The sequence below is a fragment of the Aethina tumida genome, chromosome 5 (assembly GCF_024364675.1).
Source record: "Aethina tumida isolate Nest 87 chromosome 5, icAetTumi1.1, whole genome shotgun sequence".
In the NCBI taxonomy this organism is placed as follows: domain Eukaryota; kingdom Metazoa; phylum Arthropoda; class Insecta; order Coleoptera; family Nitidulidae; genus Aethina; species Aethina tumida.
The window spans coordinates 11,040,942-11,061,289 of NC_065439.1; the positions used below are offsets into that span (position 1 = coordinate 11,040,942).

General features: G+C 31.3%; 4 protein-coding genes across 6 annotated transcripts in view; 1 reads left to right on the forward strand and 3 right to left on the reverse strand.

The window, feature by feature from the left end:
* The window catches only part of LOC109598141 (inositol-trisphosphate 3-kinase homolog), a 60,042-nt gene extending 48,983 nt beyond the window's left edge, over positions 1-11,059 (reverse strand). The window contains exons 1-3 of one of the 2 annotated variants that reach the window (XM_020013979.2): positions 10,891-11,059; positions 8,414-8,488; positions 5,356-5,403 (exon numbers count right to left, since the gene is read on the reverse strand). In XM_020013979.2, the coding sequence (XP_019869538.1) occupies positions 5,356-5,403; positions 8,414-8,488; positions 10,891-10,965 (198 nt within the window). In that variant the 5' untranslated portion in view covers positions 10,966-11,059. The remainder of the gene's footprint in view (positions 1-5,355; positions 5,404-8,413; positions 8,489-10,890) is intronic. The other variant, XM_020013980.2, reaches the window with a different exon arrangement.
* On the forward strand, positions 5,528-7,868 carry LOC109598142 (toll-like receptor 6). Its single transcript, XM_020013983.2, has 2 exons — positions 5,528-5,682; positions 6,176-7,868. Exons 1-2 carry the CDS (start codon positions 5,599-5,601, stop codon positions 7,283-7,285), a joined length of 1,194 nt encoding a protein of 397 aa, XP_019869542.1. The 5' UTR covers positions 5,528-5,598; the 3' UTR covers positions 7,286-7,868.
* A 359-nt stretch (positions 11,060-11,418) lies between the features above and the next one.
* LOC109598132 (4-aminobutyrate aminotransferase, mitochondrial) lies at positions 11,419-13,563 on the reverse strand. Of its 2 annotated transcripts, XM_020013969.2 has the most exons (7): positions 13,414-13,563; positions 13,260-13,363; positions 13,047-13,211; positions 12,911-12,991; positions 12,198-12,856; positions 11,887-12,143; positions 11,419-11,836 (listed from the first exon to the last, which is right to left on the reverse strand). In XM_020013969.2, exons 1-7 carry the CDS (start codon positions 13,451-13,453, stop codon positions 11,541-11,543), a joined length of 1,602 nt encoding a protein of 533 aa, XP_019869528.1. In that variant the 5' UTR covers positions 13,454-13,563; the 3' UTR covers positions 11,419-11,540. The 2 variants fall into 2 exon arrangements, with proteins under 2 accessions (XP_019869528.1, XP_019869529.1); XM_020013970.2 differs by lacking the exons at positions 12,911-12,991; positions 13,047-13,211.
* Positions 13,564-14,217: 654 nt separating this feature from the next.
* Positions 14,218-16,545, reverse strand: LOC109598130 (cullin-4B-like). Its single transcript, XM_049967928.1, has 2 exons — positions 16,485-16,545; positions 14,218-16,433 (listed from the first exon to the last, which is right to left on the reverse strand). Exons 1-2 carry the CDS (start codon positions 16,543-16,545, stop codon positions 14,278-14,280), a joined length of 2,217 nt encoding a protein of 738 aa, XP_049823885.1. The 3' UTR covers positions 14,218-14,277.
* Between the last annotated feature and the right edge of the window lie 3,803 nt (positions 16,546-20,348).

Sequence of the window (20,348 nt, forward strand, 5' to 3'; positions counted from 1 at the left end):
GGCTTATGTAAATATTACACTCTCCAACGTGAACATTCGATTTCTATGTTTGGGACGATTTGGGTCAATATCGTCGTTTGGTAATTCTGCGTTTGGGAAAAACGGAACATCTGCTCGTTTAGTTCAAATAATAATTAGTTACAAAATTGCAATTAAAAAACTCACAAATTAATTTACATTTCAAATTTTTCAAAGATTAACAAATTAATTAATATTTATTTCTAAATACATAAGTACTTAAATATTGAGATTTTAACTCATAAGTATTTAAGTACTTGTACATGTAAACATAATGTCTTAAATGTAAAATTTTATTTTATTGATCAAGGGAAAAAACTGTCAAAAATAACACAACCAAATTAGAATATTATACTAATAATTCTCGTAGTACTTAAATTTTATTTTTCATCAATCCAATCCACTGTTCTATTAAATGCATTTCTCATGTGCGGAAATCAATTGGGAAAGGTAACCACAAACTTATGATAAAGATATGATAATTACATCGAACTGAACGGTGAATTGGTGGAAATAAATAAAATTTGAGTATTACGAGTTTTAGTATAAATATAGTATTATTCGTCTAATATTCCAATATTGTTGAACAATAAGGTATTTAGTACTATTAAAAAAAAAATAAAATTAAAAGAATAATGTGATTTTTAATTTTTTCAAAGAATTAATTTTATCTGATAGACCAAATATCACATATTTTGATATTTTACAACTGAAAAAGAAGTTCGTCAAAATCGGACCAAAATACAAATTTTATGGCAATGTCCTGCTAAATATCTAAACGATTGGTCCTCAACCAAAGGCCAGAGGGCCTCTTCTTTACTGTCCGCTGCCCGTTTTGTAAATAAAAGTATTATATGGGATATAGGGATTGATTATCAAAATTATGTGTAACCCGCCTTTACTTCACTTTGTCATTAAGTGGCCCTTGCCTGCCAAAAGCTTGCCGACTCCTGATCTAAACTAATTAATTCTTCACTTCATAATTCTCTATTAATTATCTAAATTTTTAAATACCATTCTTTGTTATTTACTTTTTAAATATGTATTTGACTTTTCAAAGCATAAAACTAGGTTTTTCAAATATTCTTATCTTCAAAATTATTTAATCAAAATTTGTATATACAAAATTTTAATTATTTACTTTTTAAATATGTATTAAAGTTATTAATTCAATTATGAATTACACATTAATGTAAGTTCTTAAATTGTAATATTAGTACACTAAGATTAAATTATTTAATTCATAAATTTGTAAAATATCTAAATTTGTATATATTTCATTCGTTATTATTTGTTTTTCAAATATGTATTTATATTTTTAATTATATATTTTATTGTATTATTATAATATATATTATTAAGTTGTATATTGTACTCATAAATATTTTAAACATTTGTCCCAACTTTTTCAAAAATGTATTTAGGGTCTTAATTTAATAAACTAATTGTTTAGTTAGTTGAAGTAGTTTAAAAAATAAAGGACATAAACGTATAAAATCTACAATATATATTTTTTTTAATTAAGAAGGTCATAAATTATTAAACATTCAAACTCCACCTTAAATTAAGTAATTTAATGTTATATCTTTCATTTTTTTAAAATAATAGTTTTTAAAATATCAATTTTGTACTCATCATTTTCTTAATTTCGTAACATTTAATTACCTAAATTTTTCAATATTTTATTTTGCATCATTTACTTATTAAATATGTATTTATGTTTTTAATTTATAATGTACAAGTTCTTTATCATGAAATTATTATATTTATATATTATTAAATTCTTAAATTACTGAACTCATAAACATTTTAAACTTTGTCCCTAGCATTCTAATTTTCTATTAATTTCCCAACTTTTTCAAAAATGTATTTAGGTTCTTAATTTAATAAACTAATTGTTTAGTTAGTTAAGGTAGTTTAAAAAATAAAGGACATAAATGTATAAAATCTACAATATATATTTTTTTGATTAAAAAACTCATAAATTATTAAACGTACAAACTCCGCCTTAAATTAAGTAATTTAATTTTATATCTTCCATTTTTTTTTAAATAATTTGCATTGTATTTAATAATCTAATGATTTTTTTTCGTATCAACTGTTTGACGCAAATATAGAATCTGTTTTTCGACAGGCCAATTTCCATAATAGTTTAACTGGTTATTCGAATCACCAATTTATTAATGAAGATAATCGTTGAGAAACGCACACATTTACATAATTGTATCGATTTTGTTCCTTGTTTTGGTCCCGCTCATTGACAAAACGAATTAAGGTCACGGTTTTCTCAATTACCACACGATTATTCGTTGTGCATTTCCAAAAAAATACAATAGTATTTTGCCTTGAGCCAAATATTTAAGTTTCAGTGGCTTTTCTTGGTTCGCACAAATCGTGTGATACAATTTCCGCTTTTGTTGCCAGAAATGTTCTGCAATTGTTTACTGCATCTACAGTTTATTGTTGTAATTTTTATATAATGCTAAGCACCGATTTAAACTTTCAAAAACTGTTGAAATTATTACAGAAAAAAGGTGTGGCTCTCGATTACGATATTGTTTACAAAACGTGATTCGATGACTTAATTATTTATGGACAAGCAGAAAATTCGAACTAATAAATATACAATCCTGCGATTATAATCACCCAGATCTAAGAGCACGAAAAGTGCAAATGTTATGATTACAAACTTGAGAAAGTGATCTAAAAATATCTAAAAATAACTCTATTAATTAAATTATTTAATATTGTAGTGAAGTAAAGAAAAATAATTAATTTTCAGCAGTCGGTTTATAAATCATCTTTAATGAAATGTGTTTTATGTAGTTGTTAAAAGGTTATCAAAACGTTCGGCGTTTTTATAATGTAGCAGTAAATTGACTAACAAATTTTCAATTAGATAAACTGTTATAGAAATGTTTTACAATGTTTATATCAGCTATCGGATTTTTTTTTCCTAGTATCGAGCATTGAAATCACTCAAAAATTAGAATGAATTAAATCAAATTTGAATCGATTGTAAGTAAAAATTCTTGTACATCTGGATCACATAGATTTTGACATATGGGATGGTAACGAGAAGTGAGAGGAGAACACAGAAGGAGAGAGATGTTTAGAAACGGCGACCGCAGCCGCAGCAGGAGTAGCAGCAGGAGAGAGAGAGGCGGAGGTCACCATTGACGTCAATGGGCCGGCCACGTGACCCTTTTCAAAACCGTTTTCTGCCGACTCCTCTTACCCAACTAGGAAAGTGACCAAACGCACACTGAACCGCAATTAAACAAATTTACAATGAATTAATGAAGACATAATTGTAGAAATATTTTAATACAAAATTTAAAAAAAAAATAAGCAAAAATCAAAACTTCAAAATAGATGTTTTTATTAATATAATAAATAAAATTTTGTACTTTTGGTTCAGACATTTTTAAGTTTTGAAAATTTAATCAGATCTTTATTTTTGAAAAACATTAACCACGCTTCTTAGTTTATATTCATAATATTTGCACTGGAAATCCGTCAGTTTTTAAGTTTTTAATAAATGGATTTATGTTTAATAAATTATAATTTACGATCGTTCATAAATAATACTGCGATTGATAACAAACTATTTAATTTGCTTTTTAAACAACGTGAAAAAAATTATTACAATGTTGCAATTAATTTTTAGTGAATCTTGATCAGTGTGCGCCTTGAACACACGCGATGGCACTTAAATCACTATTAAAGTTAAATTGTAACTGGAATGTTTCTAATTAATTATGCCAATTAATTGATATTCTTTTTGTGTGTAAATTCTTTTGTTTCGTAATTTAACCGAAACGGACCTCATTTAAATCCACACGTTGATTTAAATAGATCGAAATTATCAGTTGTTCCAATTTTTGCCTTGAAATGTATGAAAAATCGCGTGAATGTGCCTGCTAAAAGGTGTAAAAGCATGAAATTAACAATCTGAGTTTCTGACACAAATAATGGCTGCAATTAGCTTAATCAGGGTCAGTGGTTTAACTCAAACTATAAATTTTAAACAAAAAGCATCAAAAAAATGTTGTATAAGGTTGATTAAGTTATTTAATGTGATCGATTCCGGTTATTTTAATAACTGACATTGAGTATTATTGACTGATAGATTTACAACTTTATAAAAAAGTTATAAAAACAGTGCATAGGAATTTTAAAACCAAAAAAGAAAATTATATTTTATAACAAAACTAGCTGCAATTAACTTAAACAGAAACTTTGTTGATGTAAAGCATCAAAAAATATTTTTATGGTTGATTAACTTACTTAACGTTATCGATTCTAGTTATTTTAAGAACTGATATTGAACATCATTAATTAACGAATAGATTTAAAATATTTACAAATAATCTTAACAATAAATATATTAATAGCATGAAACAAAATAAAATTATATTCAATAAAAACAAATCGTTTATTAAAAATAAATATGGACCTATTATTGACCAATAGATTTAGAACTTTATTATTTATTTCTGTTTCTTAAATCAAAAACATAAAAAAATATTTTTATAGTTGATTAACTTACTTAGTGTGATTGATTCTAGTTATTTTAAGAACTGATATTGAACATCATAATTAGCTAATAGATTTAAAATATTTACAAAGAATCTTAACAATAAATAAAATAACAGCATGAAACAAAATAAAATTATCTAATCCAATAAATTATTTAATGAAACCAAACCGTTTGTTACAAATAAATATGAACAATGAGTCTTATTGACTGAGAGATTTAGAACTGTATAAAAAAATAATAAAATCAGTGCATAAGAATTTTAAAACCAAAAAAAGAAAATTATATTTTGTAACAAATCCGGCTGCAATTAACTTAAACTGGGTATGTGGTTACTTTATTTCTGTTTTTTAAATCAAAAACAAAATGTTGTATAAGGTTGATTAAATTACTTAATGTGATCGATTCTAGTTATTTTAGGTACTGATATTGAACATCATTAATTAGCAATAGATTTAAAATATTTACAAAGAATCTTAACAATAAATAAAATAACAGCATGAAAGAAAATAAAATTATAATTAATAATAACTTATTTAATGAAAACAAACCGTTTAGTAAAAATAAATATTGATAATTAAAATTTGGCAAAACAAAACTATTTAAAACTTGCTTTTTTACACAGGTTCCGACATCTGTGTTCCAGTGGATGAACTGGCGCCGCGCGATTGCAGAGATCTCTGGTATTCAAAATTGTCAATTTTCAGTTATCACAAACGGTTTGTTTCAAATACATACTGTAATTAATAAAAACAAGAAATTTCATGCAACATTCATCAATCTTGTCGATAACATACCTTGACGATTTTATCTTTGCTTCTGGTCGACTTTTTCTCTCCCAGAAACTGAAACCAAACCATAAAGTTTCGTTATAAACAAAAATGTATTAATCAGAGGAAGAGACGTATCTAAATGCACGAATTGCAGTGTATTTTTTGATTATCGCAAAAAAAAAATGCGACCACAAGAAAAACGCCAGTCGATTTCGGTGTCTGTCTGTGTTCACATCTGCACGCCGATAAACGCACGGCCATGCTTTTATGATAACAGTTTTATTTAATGAAAATAATAATTTTAATCACTTCACCGACATGTTGCATGTAGGAAAGAGTAGTATCGTAAAAGTAAGTATGCGATTCTTCGTCCTTCGTCATTCATAAATTATTCATGACTCGGATAAGAATAACAAACAGTCATTAACTAAAATCATCGTTGATGTGTAAACAAACGTGATCAGATACCATGCATGTATTTAGATTTGTAGAAGAAATTATGTACAGAGTTGAACAAAAGTTTTGTAACAAAGTTTTTTCCAACAGGACGTTGTTTAAGACGCGACTGAGATTTCTGTAATTAACAATTATAAACTGTGTTTGTGTGATAAGTTTGTTGTTCTCTTTTAATTAAATTATGGGATTTTTTGCTGTTTATCAAGGTTTTTAGCTGTTTTAGACGTATTTGTTGGTCCTCTCATTAATTTGCTAAGCTTGTTATTTTATGCATAATTTCGGAATTAAAGTACTATTTTACAAGTCAAAATTACCATGTACTTTTTTTGTTATTTATCATGTTTTTTTTAGTTATTTTATAAATTCTAAAAATATAATTCTGTTCCAGATGTTCTTAATGTTGAACCTTCTGTTGATCTCCCCTCAAATTCTCGGAATAGATTTAATGCCAAAATCATTGGAAATAGGAATGTGCCATCAAGACCCCCAAAAAACGATCCGCACTTTCAAAGACCTGTCAGAGTATCAAGGCAACAATAAGCCTTTCCAAGTCGGAAAACCTGGATTTAAAGGCAACGTGATTGCATTCAATGTGAAAACCATAGACGAACTGGAGAAGAACTCCTTCATTGCCCAGGGATCGAATTTTGTCGAGGGAGTGATTCTGAAGGGAAAACAAATTAAAACGATTGAAGAAGAGGCGTTCGTCACTTTGTTTTGTTGCAGAAGTGTAGACCTAAGCGACAACAAGTTAACTAATTTAAGTACTAAGGTTTTCAGCGGTTTGGACAACATTGAAGAACTGAATTTAAGTGGCAACTTGCTAGAAACCGTTAGTATTTCAACATTCTTTTTAATGAGCCCGACTTTAGAACAATTGTATCTATCTCACAATAGATTCAAGACGATTAACATGGAAGCTTTCCAAAGCTTGTACAGACTAAGCGTCATAACTCTGGACCAGAACAAGTTATCGCAGATAAACATGGACATATTAAACGCCACATTCGTTCAAAATGTAAACCTGAGCTTTAATCACTTGCAAACCTTAACCTTGAACAACCAACTGAACAACCTAACTGTTTTGGACTTGACCAACAATCGTTTGCACGAAATGCCTTATTTAAAGCTATCTGTATTGCAAACATTGAACGTTTCTAGGAACAGTTTTGGCATCATGAACATAACGAAATTGAGGGAGGTTGAGCCTGAGCTACGACTGTTGGAGCTGAACAACTTGCCAATGGATTGCCACCACTTGCAAGAGGTTGTGGAAGAATTACACGAGAATGGAATACAATGGGGGAGCATCGAGAACTGCGACATGAACAGTTCGTTAACTTTCTATCTATTCATGACCCTGTTGGTGATAACTTTATTGACAACCGCCTACCTGTGCCTGAGGAACAGCCAATGCATAATGTTCAGACGACGACTATCCCATTTGTACTCGAGGAGACCCCGCGAGGGCGACATCAGATTGGTCGAGCAGGAATAAATATTGCCTTTCAGTTATCAACTGCGTTTTTTATTAATTGTTTAGAGTGAGTCAGAATTCGATCGGGCTTTATTGGCGGATAATTATTCGATTTGCGTCACGACGAGGCATTCTCTTGACCTTTTTACGTTGCGGAATGCCCGCGGGCGCGATGCCCGGCATTCTAATGCGATCTGAGAACAGGATCCGACGAAATGCGACAAAAACCACACCACGGATTTCACACAGCCGCACGACCCTATTGTGCAACTTTTCATTTAACTTTGAACAATCAAAACTTTCCTCTATGTGTTTTTTTAATGGAAACTTTTGATAACTGGAGGTTGTTCAATTTTTTGTTATGAATATTCATATTTGGAAAACGTGTGTAGTTTAGTTAAATAAGGTCAAATTTTATATTAGTAGGTTTTTTAGTGTTTGAATTTATTGACAAGTTTTTGGAAGCTCAAAACTCTTTACTGTAATCACAAATATTGATCTTCTGATAAAAATACGCAGATAAAAAATTATTTAAGTCAGTTACTGTATTTGTTTTAATTGTTTTGTTCATTTCTCTATTTTCAATATATTTTATGAAAAGAAACTGTCGTTTTTCTGTATTTGTTTCAGACTGCACAAAAGGCTTATCTTACATTGTTTAACATTTTATGTGCGTCCACTGCATATTACTCATTATCACTGTTTCATCAAGTAGCAGCCAATAAATTCTTTTGTCCGACAAACATTTTCGACAAACTATCCGAGTAATTTATGAAGCACACGCACATAAATAGTTTAAATGGTTGTATTTTGTGCAATCTAAAATTGAAACACTTCTTATCAATGCGACCAAGGATATTGTACCTCAATTTCTTTGTTATTTTTGTATTTTCATCGCAAGACTAAAAAAAGCAAAGACAAACAACTCGGCTAATTATACAATTCGTAATGGTGTTTTGTTAGATGTTCCTGCAAATTACATACATATTCGGCAATGACGCACGCACCAAACAGATTTATGCAAACAATATACGAGCTTTATTCATATTCGGCAGTAAAACTTTCAAACACAATGAGGTGGAACGATAAAAAATGTAAATGCTCAATAACAAAATTATTATTATTACTGTGATTAATGATTTTACGTACCGTACTGACGAAACAATCGAAAAGAGGCGCCTTCACCGTCGTTTCGATGGCCTGCGGCACCGAAATTTTCTCATCCTGAAACAAAATTCAATTTCAGTTAATTGCTCTGGAAAAAATCGTCCTTCGAGCTCCAAACTCCAGATGTTAACGCAATTAAATTCCAACACAGACGTCACACTTCCTCTCAAATTACGAGAATCAAACGCACAATACAGCGTTCCCGAATCCGGGCATGAAATTCCTTTTAAAAATGAATTTTGCGACTCGTTTAACTGTTTCGATTGTATATTCATGAGATATTAACAGTGCAGATAACTGGCGCATTCGATTTTAAATCGAAAACACTCGGTTAAGGTCAGATTTAACATTTGTGACAACCTCGTACAGTTCTTCATCTTATTGTCGCTTGTTTGTTGTTTAACCCATTTTTTCCTGCGTTCTGTGATTCGTTAATTTGTTTGTCTCAGTTTTTGGCAAGGAGACACCCTATTTTAAATTACGTTGCTTTTTATTAAGCAGATAAAATGTTGGAGACGTCTCAATCATCAGTGTTTATCACTCTTATCGATTTTTTTATTTGATAAAGGTTAATAACACCAACTTATCAAACGGAAAACTATTATATTTATCAATAATACGTTGAGGTATTTATTTTAAACAATTAGAAACGGGACACAATTTAAATGTGGAGGGTTTTATCACTACAACTTCAAGAAATTATTATCACTTTTTGGTATAACTAACGGATATGAATAAATAAATTAATAAATAATATAATATATGACGCAAAAATATTGCAATTTAATCAAACTTGCCTTATTCAAAAGTTCATTAAATTAAATATATCTTAGAGTCATAGTTTTTGAGAATTTGGATTTAAAATATTTGTGAATTAAAATTGTTGCAATATTTCCAATAATTCGGCTTTCATTCAAGTTTTTCAGAAAATAAATAATTAGCTAACAAATTTGTTGTTAGAAATCGAAATTAAAGAAAATATTGGTTCAATATACAATTTTAAACTGTCATTAAAACACAAATTCTCGACAAAGATCACTCAGAGAGTTATTTATAAGGTATATCTTTTTCTTGTTAAAATACTGGACAGCTTTTTTATTACAAAATATAAGGATATCCCGAGAATCGTTTAAAAGTACTGAAGTGTTGTCTGGCTATACAATAAAATAATGAACAAAATTCTAGAGTTAAAAAATATTGCTCAAAAAACTGTTCACCCGTATTTCAGATATAAATTTTTTAATAAGACAAGTTGAGTTAATTTGCATTACAAATATGATATGTAACTATGACCCATTAATTTAATTAAATATTACCATTTAATTAAACTTAACTTATTCAAAACTTAATGAAATAAATAAATAATTCTTGGAATCTTTGAATTTGTGTATTAAAATTGTAGCAATTTTCGGCGTTCACTCAAGTTTTTCAGAAAATAAATAATTGAGTTCTGAAACTTTGTTGTTAGAAAGCGAAATTAAGGAAAATTTTGTTTCTATATACAAGTTTAAACTGTCATTTAAGCACAAATATCTCGACAAAGATCATTCAGAGAGTTACTTATAAGGTGTATCTCTTTCTTGTTAAAATACTGAACAGGTTTTTTATTACAAAATATATCCCGGGATTTCAAAAAGGTTTTAAACTACTGAAATCTTCACTCTTCAGTAAAATAATGATCAAAATACTAAAGTTAAAAAATGTTGCTCAAAAACCTGTTACTGAATAAAATCTAAAATAAATCACTTGTATTTCAGCTATTTTTAATTGTTTAATAAGACAAGTTAATTTACAACATAAATATGTTATTTAACTATCACCCATTAGTTAAGGTACATATTAGTACATATGTTTTAAAATAGATATAACCTAAAAAATACAAACTAACTTTGTTAAGACCCCACATTAGTTGATTCACTTTATTATTAATTAAGTTTGAGGAAAGAACATGATGATTAACTTAATTATTCTTTAATCTCTACGAGATACAGAGAAAATAACGAGTTTCTTAGAAGTTCTAAAAAAAACCAGTTTTGAAATACAAAATATATAAAATGTCTAAAAATTATTAACAGTGAATCCATTTTTAATTTTGTTGTCGATTACAAATCATAAAACCTTAAGGCACAATCGCATTCTCCACTGCTAAAACAGTGATAGGTAAATTATTAAATTACTTATTAATTATCTAAGGATTAACAAAAAATAAAACAATTTTAATTGAAATAACTTAATTAAAATCGTTTACTTCTGAATATTTCTTGATGATAAAATATTATGTAAATAATATGTATCTACAAGCCAAAATTTATAATTGACATTTACGTCAAATCGTTGTCATATAATTATAAAAATCTTCATGTTTATCCTTATAAATTCATAAGCAAACAACGAAACAATAACAACATAAAATTGCGTTGTTTACATTCCAAACAAACCCCCTAACCTCAAATACTTACATCGACTAACGAGTTGAGATAAAACGATGACGAATATGTCTGGGGTGGGAAATTGGTATGACAATTGTCCGACATTTTCACACGTGTCCAAAATGAACACTCGACTCACCACTGAATATTATTTGATTTGTGTACATTTACGCGACGACCGAGCAAACGACCGCACCAAACGCACATGAAATTGAAACGTTGACGGAATCGGAGACGCTGAAAACGAGTCACGCGACTGCGTACAAATATCTATTCCGACTAGGCGAGACAGATGGTGGATTTTTATCTCTTAAGCGTTTACCTTCAAATTTACAACTTGACAGGGTGCAAAGCAACTTTTTTTGTTTTCAGATAACTGTTAACAATGATATTAAGTACAGAAAATACTAATTTATGTTTGTAGTTCAAGAATTATTTGAATATTTTTATATTTTATTCTAGAAATTTTATTTATTATACTTAAATATAAGGAAAAAAATTAATTTTTTGCCACCTATTTCCATTACCCAGAGAATTCACAATTAAAAATTGGCTTCATTGTTCCATTCACATAAAATTTATTTCCAACAAAAATATGCCACATACTATGGACATCCAAACAAAAAATATAAACAACTCAAGACCATTCTCAACCGAAACATTATTCCATAAATCGTTAATTAATCATCGCACGGTTTTTTCTTCTTCGGTGTGCACTTGTCTGTGCACAACGGCTTCTTATGTTTTTCCTTGGAGCACCTATCCCTTTCAGTTCCACGAGGACACTGTTTCTTTTTCTTTTGGCAGGGTTTCTTAATCTCAGGCCACTTTACACACGGATTGGATGATGAGAACGCCACTGCGTCATCCAGGACTTCTGCCAGAATTTGGGCGAAAAGCTCGACGTGTTTTAAGTTGAAGGTGAGCGATGGTCTTAAGGAGATCGTTTTGTGACCAAATGTATCTACCAGCATGCCTAAAAACAAAAATTAGTATATTCATTTTCGTGGTGTCACAATATTTTACCTCTGCCTCTTAATCTTTCGACAAGATCATCTCTGACCTGTTCATTTTGTGCGTTGAAAGCAATAAAGACACCTTTGCCTCTAACTGAATCTATTAATGGAAAGTATTCCATCTCCAACTGCGTGATGTGACGGTGTAAAATCTCGCCAGCATGTTGTACATTACAGAGTAGAGAATCAATATCAATGGTTTTCAAGATTCGTTCAAACGCCAACATCTTCGTAGGATCTCCGCAACAAGCACAATTTCCTTGAGAACTGAAAGAAATATACATTACTGAATGAATTTCTTACACACATGTAGATTTTCACCATAATTCCTCGGAATGAAAGTACCCAGAAAGCTGCGCTTGATTCCCAAACGTCACGACATCAGGAGGACATTTCAAACCGAACTGTTCGTGACACCACAATGTCCCCGTGACTCCGCAACAAGTCTTCGTCTCATCCATGCACAAGAAGCACCCATTTTCCTTGCAAATCTCCTGCAAGTCCCTAAAGAAATCAGCGGACGCCTCGTACGTACCCTTGTTCTGGATCGGCTCCACCATAACCCCGGCGATAGGGCTGCCGTTTTCTTTCGATGTGCTCAACAATTCCCTGACGGATTGTAGGCATTTTTTGTCCTGATGCTTGTTGTAACACTCGAATTCGTTCAAGGGATGTTTGTACCTGGGAAACTGAGCAATAGGCCAATCAAAAGCGGTAACATCCACTTTGTCTTCGGCATTGGAATGCGACATAGAAAGTGCCCCCATAGTTTCGCAACCATGATCAGAACCTTTGAAGCTGAGGATGCTCAGATCAGGGGAGCCGGGATGCTGGTTGTTGATTGCGGTTTTGAGAGATACATCGGAAACGCAACCTGATCTCTCTTGGTTTTGGTAGGCTTTCATCATGGCAGTGATGGCTCCTTCGTTCGCACACGTGGCACATTTGGTGGTAGTAAGGAGGGGAAGTTTTGGAGACGCCTGTAATTCGAAAAAATAAATAGAGAGGATGGGATTTATGAATGTCGTACTTACTGCAGTGATTAGACATTTGACTTTCGGTAACAACAGGTCAAAGGGGAATTGATTTAGGGCTGGTCGGTTAATTAAATGTATCTGGAATTTCGGACGGTTGCAGAAAAATCGGTAAGTCAAAAATTTTGAAAGTTACCAATGTGTCACTTTCGGAGAAAAGTTCCTCCAAACATGGATGGTTGTAACCTAAAGGTATTGTGGCTTGATTTGCCAAGTCCAGAAATTTGTTTCCGTCAATATCAACTAAGTAATTCCCCGAGGATGACTTGTAATTAACGAAAAGGTCTAAACATTCAACACACTACAAACAAAATGACAACTTTCTGACACATTTTTCCTTTATACTCACCTGGAAGTTCTCCAATTCCCCTTTCATTGCGCATGTCGCAGGACCTGGGATAGATGTTATAATACATGGCTCCTCCGGCTCAGGTACAAAAGTACTCAGCAAACCTATGTTTAAATTGTTTTAAGATCGTTAATTATTATTTTATGTATCTTACGATGTCTGGTTGTGCGTAAATTTTTTAGTATGGTCCACATTGTACGGTAATTTTAAGCAAAATAAGCCGAAACGTGTACAGACGGTTTATCATGAATTTTGTTTTATTTGGTGACTAAGGTTGTTTTATTTAGTTAACGACATGAAAATTCACTTGTTTCATGGATTATTTTGTCATGTTTTTATACGATATATTGATAACATTAAACTTTACGAGATTTAATGCGTGTATCTGTGACATGACACATACATGTCTAATTCATAATTTTTTAAAGTGAAAACTTCTTTAGCCGCGTTGGGCATTTTTTGGTTGGAGAAAATCTTACTTACGCACGCAGTGTACTATGCGCCTTAGATACTTTTTGGATGGGCGAAATCTCATGCGTTCGCGTCACCGACATGCTTATAGCAGTATATCTGTAGCTATACAGCTGACGTATAGTGCAGTGTATATCTTATAAGTGAAATTGAATGGATTTGGTGTTCAATGTGTATAGACTGTGCATTGTTGAAACAATATTAATCAAGTACATTGAAATTCAAGTAAATACAATTATAAATAATATGTTTGTATATTAATTGTTATTTCAATTGAATTGTATTTATATTTTGTCATGATCTTGTACAGCCCGTAATATATTTGAAAACCAGATTGATGTTGATAATTTTAATTGAATCATTATGAAATTTCAAATTTTAATACTAAAAGTTTTCACTTCTATCGGCAGTTTCTATAAATGCCAATTTTTATTTTTTTTTTTAACTGAATTTTAGGCAATTAATATTTATCATTGAATTTACTGTATTAAATAAATAATAAAGTTTATTAAATTAATAAAACAAAAATAATTAAATAAACGTACTTCTAAGCTACATAAATATATTTCTCAGGATTATCTTGATCCCTCTGCATATAATCCCTTTCAATTAACAGTTCAACCCTCTTCTTCATTTCAACTGCCTTAACAGGAACTCCTAGAGCCTCAAACAGTTCGGAAAGCAAATCATTGTGATTTATTGTAATGTTCTTTTTCATAATCCTTACTATAGCAGCGTCAATTTGAAGTTGTCGATCCATCATCACGCTGGTTTCTACAGCTTTTTCATCCTCAGGCGATTCCTTGAGTGGCGGGGGGATGATTTTCACTCTGAACAGTTTATTTTTAAATTGTTCATTTATTTCGAACTTATCGTCGTCCTTTATATCAGTTTCCATCGGCTTTTTATTCAACAGTCTTATTTTTCCACGAGTTAAGGAATGAAGCGTCTTCTTAATTTCTCTTTCGTCTAAATTGAGAATGTCTATGATTTCAGTCAATGTGATTTGTTGGAATGAGTTGAACAGTAAGAGAACAACTGTATGGAAAAGAGGGGCTTGCAGTTCTTTGTTGCCGTTTTCGAAAGAAGCCTTCATAACAGAATGGCCCAAATTCGAATGCCAAGTTAATTTCCTGCCGTTATAAGTTGAAAAGTAGAACTTCTGAAATAATGCTTGGTAGTTGAGTAAGTCTTGAGGTAAATTCACTGAGTAATTTTTAAATGTAGGCCACGTACTGTGTGTCAAAACCTGGAATGAAACATCTGCGTTTGTATTTTCGGTGGGATGAATTTTTAAATAATCCTGAAAGGCTGCGTTGAGGTCTAAATTTACGTATATGTCTTTAAACATGCCCTCAATTTTTACGATGAAATGCGTACCGCACTCAATCTTCAGTCGATTGATGAAGCTGCCTTCAGCATCTTTGCTAGTTGACTGACGATTCAGCAGTCGGTTGGCTAGATGTCTTTTATAAAAAGCTTCGAAAATATCCTTGCTGTGAATGAATCTAAACAGTAAAATTGCTTTGTCGAACAATACTTCCAAATCCGATTCCGACAAATTTTTATCTTTTAGTTTTTGATCCATAAACTTTGCCAGCAACATAGCTGTTTTGTTACTGTACAAGTTAATAAATTTGTCGAACGCCATTCTTATTGCGTTGCGACAATCCTGGTCATTTGCGAATGAAACCGTAACTATTTTGTCCAATTTCTCTCTGAAATTTAACAGTATTTCTATAGTAAACTTTTTAGGATCGCTAACAATAATCGTGCCCTCATTTAGAATGTAGTCGCTGAATTGTTTCTGTAAGTTTTCACGACCTTTCGGAACCTTATTCATAAGGAAATACATAAGTTTCAATGGATCTAACATTTTCGTATCAATTAGAGTTTTGAAACCCTTATCGAAAATTTCCGACATATGTTCCTCAATCATGTACTGGCAAATCAGACGAAGGGACTGGGATACTGTACTTTCAGTCAAATAGGTTTTCACCTTGTCAATTTCTTCGCCCATTCTCATACTTACAAGTAACATGTAGTCCACCAAATTTAACTCTTTTATCTTCTTAGACCCTTCCTCGATGTAAAAAGCTTTGGCGTTGGACAAATATTCCACTTCAAAGTACGTCTGATAGATTTCCAGTTCGACGAGCATCTTAACCACTGATTTAATAGTTGCCTTCTGCTGTTTAAACAGCTGCGTCCTACGTTCCATATCTATTATAAATAAAACTTCCGTAATAAATTTAGTTTTTATGTTAGGAATCAGAACGATGCGGGTTTTGAACAAGTCCATGCATATTTGTTTGACCGTTTGCTGTTTAGTTTTCGTGTCGATGCTCAAGAATATGTTGCGCACTGTGTTACTATTTTTGCAGAACGAACGCCAGGTATCATCAAGGTCTGGGAGTAGAAGAGGAACGTGTGTTAGGGAATATAGTATATTTGTTAGGCAGATTTCGAGAGATAATCGCAGATGATCGTAGAGTTGGATTTTATGGAGGGGACTGTGAATGTTGTTCACCATGCAATAAAGATTTTCCAAGTTGTGATTAATAACTTTACCGTCCAGTATTAACAATATTGCCGTGTTTATTGTCCACCTAGTTTCTTCGAAATGTTTATCCTCGTCTGAAGTAAAGTCTTTCATATTTTTTATCACCAACATCTTTTTGCCTTTGGTTTGCGTTTTAAGTTCTGGAATAATTTTTTGTAATTCATTATTTAGCTTTAATATAATTGTTTTACCTGGCGCATGATTCACACATTCAGAGTTTTGTGGAAACGAATCATAAAGACTTGTCAACATTCCAATAAAATATAATATTATTATACGCTCAACTTTCAAATTTGACAATTTGAACTTAATTATTGTTCAATTGTTAATAAAGTATACTAGAATTAAATAATATTGGTTTCATTCTTCGCCTACAGGTGGGACTGTAACTATCATTAAAAACAGTTTTTTAAATATTTATCAACACACTCTTGTTTATACTCATAATAAATAACAATGTTACTAATTTACTGTTTTTTAGTTAAACTATAATATTTTAATAAATTAATAGTGTAATCGTTTTCTGCAAATATTCGTCTACAGATTTCTGTAGCGTAAAGTTTGGTAATTCATCTATAGATGACGCTGCGTAATAGGCACAAAGAATATATGTAATTACAATTCGACAAAAAAATTATATTATTAAATGATATTATTTACGAACTTAATTTAAATTGAAGCCTGTTGTGGTATTCAATAATAAGTATTCGAGACCTATTAAGTTAGGTTACCTGAAATTATTCAAATATATTCAAATATTGAAGTTCTACCATCATGTCTATAAGAAGATTGTAGAGATCAAATCCATAACAAGATAAAAATAAATGAAAGGTAGAAGAAGCATTTTCAGTTAATTTTCGGTACGAATTAAAAACAGTGAATATTGAAAACCAAAATAGTATTGAACTCTTTATCATGCCAGTGACTTTTTACAGATCAATTAGCAAATGAGTTCATCAGCCCAATAAACGAAATCAAATTGATCGCAACCCTTTCTGCATAACGAAACCGCCCCGAAAACAAGACAAACATTTACAGAGCGAAAGGGCGGTGATGCGTATGTATTCTCATCAGCTAAAAGTGCACAGGTGAAGTGCTAACAGTAATATTTTGCCTCCGTCAAATATTTGCTTAGGAAATTGTGTGTCAGGTCTTCATTAGCCTTTTACACAATGCCCGACCAAATTGGGATGCAACTATCTTATTTTGTTGTTAAACAAAAAATTAATGTCGACTAATTAAATTGATGAATTGTTTTAATAACCCCATCATATCGTGGTAAAGGCAGGACGAAATTTAATTTAAAAATGTACAAAGCCCATAATTCAAACGACGACTTGATCTGCATAATGAAAGGCGGAATTAATATTCAGTTTACTGTGTGACAAAGACCTGTATGTGGGCCAGAAGGGACATTTAATCCGCAGGAATGGGCATTATTTGTACGTAATGTGCGAATGCAGGGCCGAAACTCGTACACGCTCACAAACTTATGAGTTAATATTCAGGCCAGGACGAATTCTTTATTTTACTTCCTACGTTTGTGAATTTTACGAGGGGGCCATTTTTGATATGAGAAAATTCTACTGTCATCCGCTATTTAAAACAATACTTCGACTAGAGAATGTTGAATTGAATTTAGGATATTTTCTCGTGGCGGCAAAGGATTATTTAGGGTTCAATCAATCATCCATTTGTCTATTATACACATGCCAAATGCTCATGAAGTAGAAGGACTGCAATACAGACGTTATAGATAACCAGAATTCCATTCAAAATTGCATATATGTAGGAATGCAAATAATTCAAACATGAACTATTGGTAATAAATTTACACAATATTAATATTATATGTGTATTGATAATTATTTAGAAAATTATTGATACAGATATAAATTTCAATCTTTGTGGCCATGGTTCCGAATTTACATAGAAGTGTTGGAAATACTTCACAATAACCTTCGCAATGTGGAGTCAGTCCAATAGAAACGTTAGATTTTGAAGGATTGTAAGGCAAACCAATAAATGGAGTTCGACAATAACTTAGAAGTATCGCTGAGTAGTCAAACTACCTATAATGAAAATGTAATCATCATACTTTAAACCACAACTCTGTTCTATGGGCGGTCGGTGATAGATATATAATTACAGTGGCAGAAAGTAGAGCAACTTTAAAAATATATAAATTTCTACCGCCCTATATAAATATATATATATATATATATCGGTGGATATTTCTTGTATTAAAAATAATTCTGTTAGCTATAAATAAAAAAACTAAATATTCGGCTGGTAAAATGTTACTAAATGTCACTAATCTCTACCAAAGTAAATTAATTTAATATAAGCCTCGTGGAAAGAAATCACGGATTGTATCGTTCTTTCAATCCAATGAGAGAAAAATCAATATCGTTCGATTGTAATTCGTGTTTTACAACAATTTTCAAGCTTATATAAATATAAATTCTAATAATATATAATATTAATTTATAAATAAATTTTATCCTACTCCAAAAATGATCCATTCCTCAGTTCCAGCAAAATAAATGGTCTACTTGAGACACAATTAACGTTTATTCAAGTACCGTAAGATTATTACAAAGAGCTCTTCATTTGAAGTCCAGCCAAAAAAAAAAAACACTACTATCAGAGAAAAACAGACGAATCAGATTTGAATTTACCAGTTTTCCTTGTACATTGAACTTTAAAGGATTGGAAAAGTGCGATCTGGAGTGACGAGGTCAAGTTTAATCTGGTTAGCAGTGATGGGATTTTATATGTAAGGCGACCTATTCATGACAAGTTTAACCAAAAGATTACCATACTCACTGTTAAACACAGCGAATGGTATGGGGCTGTTTTTGAGGATTTGGAATGGATCATTTCCTTTGACTAGAAGGTATCATGGATCGTTTTATGTATAAAGAAATATTGAGGAACAACATGGTACCGTATTCAGATAAAAGTATGCCTCTAAAACACTAACTCTATTGAAAACTTGTGGGAGATAGTGAACAACAAAATAAGACAGACAGATATTATATATAGTATAAAAAAGGTGTTTGGAAGTTATACATAATAATGAAATTTTTATAATATATTAGTGTTGAATTAATTACAAATTATTTGTAGTAACAAAACTTTAAATAACAAAGTTGCTCTATTTTTTGCCAGTCCTAAACAAATAAACATCAGTAAAATTAAAATTCTTTATATTTTTTATTATTTAACTATGTAATTGTTAAATTTATAAGGGAAAGTTAATTTTCAATATACATATATTTGAATATAATAACCAGGATAAAAATTATTTAAATTTTAAAAAAGTTGCTCTACTTTTTGCCAATACTCTACATCTTGAAGTCTATAATCGCTTACACTGTTTTACATTGTGTAATGAATGTGAATTGAAGTTTCGGAAGTGGCAGTGTCTGAGAAAGAGAGACAGGATTATTAATGAACGAAGATAGAGTTACTTAATACTCCAAGCAATCTTGAACACGCACAGTAACTGCCGACTCTACACAATTTTAATGAAATGAATCTAATTAAAATTGGATTGAATTTATGTATTTTAAAAATAAGTAAAAGTTATAAAAAATCTAAATAATCTAAATGGTCTGACGGCTATAAATTCTAAAGTGGGGATAGTTGATTTTTTTTCCAGAAGGAATTAAAAAAGGTATTTCCTAATCACCCATTAATCCAACCCCAATTTCTGTGTCAGTTTAAACGTAACACATGCTCCATCACCAATAATTAATCTCCATTCATTAGTATTAATTCAAATGAATGCCATTAGTCGTAATTTTTCATCGCGCACATATTTTTATATTCGCGAATAATTTCTGGGAAGGTCCAGCCCTCGAAACGCAAAGGTCACGCACCCACACGCGACCTTCCCGAATACCGCGAACCGTCGAAATGTGCATTCGCACGGCGTATGCGTCCTGAGGCGGCGGGACGCCGCGCACATAGCGTTCGGGGGCGGCTTATGCGGACGTCGCGACGCTCATTTCGACGCCGCCGTTCGAGGGTGATTCGGCACGCGATCA

What these genes read in the sequence shown, in the direction of transcription:
- LOC109598142 (XM_020013983.2), top strand. Translation starts at nt 5,599, where the DNA reads ATGATAACAGTTTTATTTAATGAAAATAATAATTTTAATCACTTCACC. An exon ending in GAAAGAGTAGTATCGTAAAA is followed by an intron (nt 5,683 to 6,175) that starts GTAAGTATGCGA and finishes ATTCTGTTCCAG; the next exon opens with ATGTTCTTAATGTTGAACCT.
- LOC109598130 (XM_049967928.1), bottom strand. Translation starts at nt 16,545, where the DNA reads ATGTTGACAAGTCTTTATGATTCGTTTCCACAAAACTCTGAATGTGTG. An exon ending in ATGTGTGAATCATGCGCCAG is followed by an intron (nt 16,434 to 16,484) that starts GTAAAACAATTA and finishes AAATTATTCCAG; the next exon opens with AACTTAAAACGCAAACCAAA.
- LOC109598132 (XM_020013969.2), bottom strand. Translation starts at nt 13,453, where the DNA reads ATGTGGACCATACTAAAAAATTTACGCACAACCAGACATC. An exon ending in GGGAATTGGAGAACTTCCAG is followed by an intron (nt 13,212 to 13,259) that starts GTGAGTATAAAG and finishes TTTTGTTTGTAG; the next exon opens with TGTGTTGAATGTTTAGACCT. An exon ending in TTTCATTCCGAGGAATTATG is followed by an intron (nt 12,144 to 12,197) that starts GTGAAAATCTAC and finishes TATTTCTTTCAG; the next exon opens with TTCTCAAGGAAATTGTGCTT.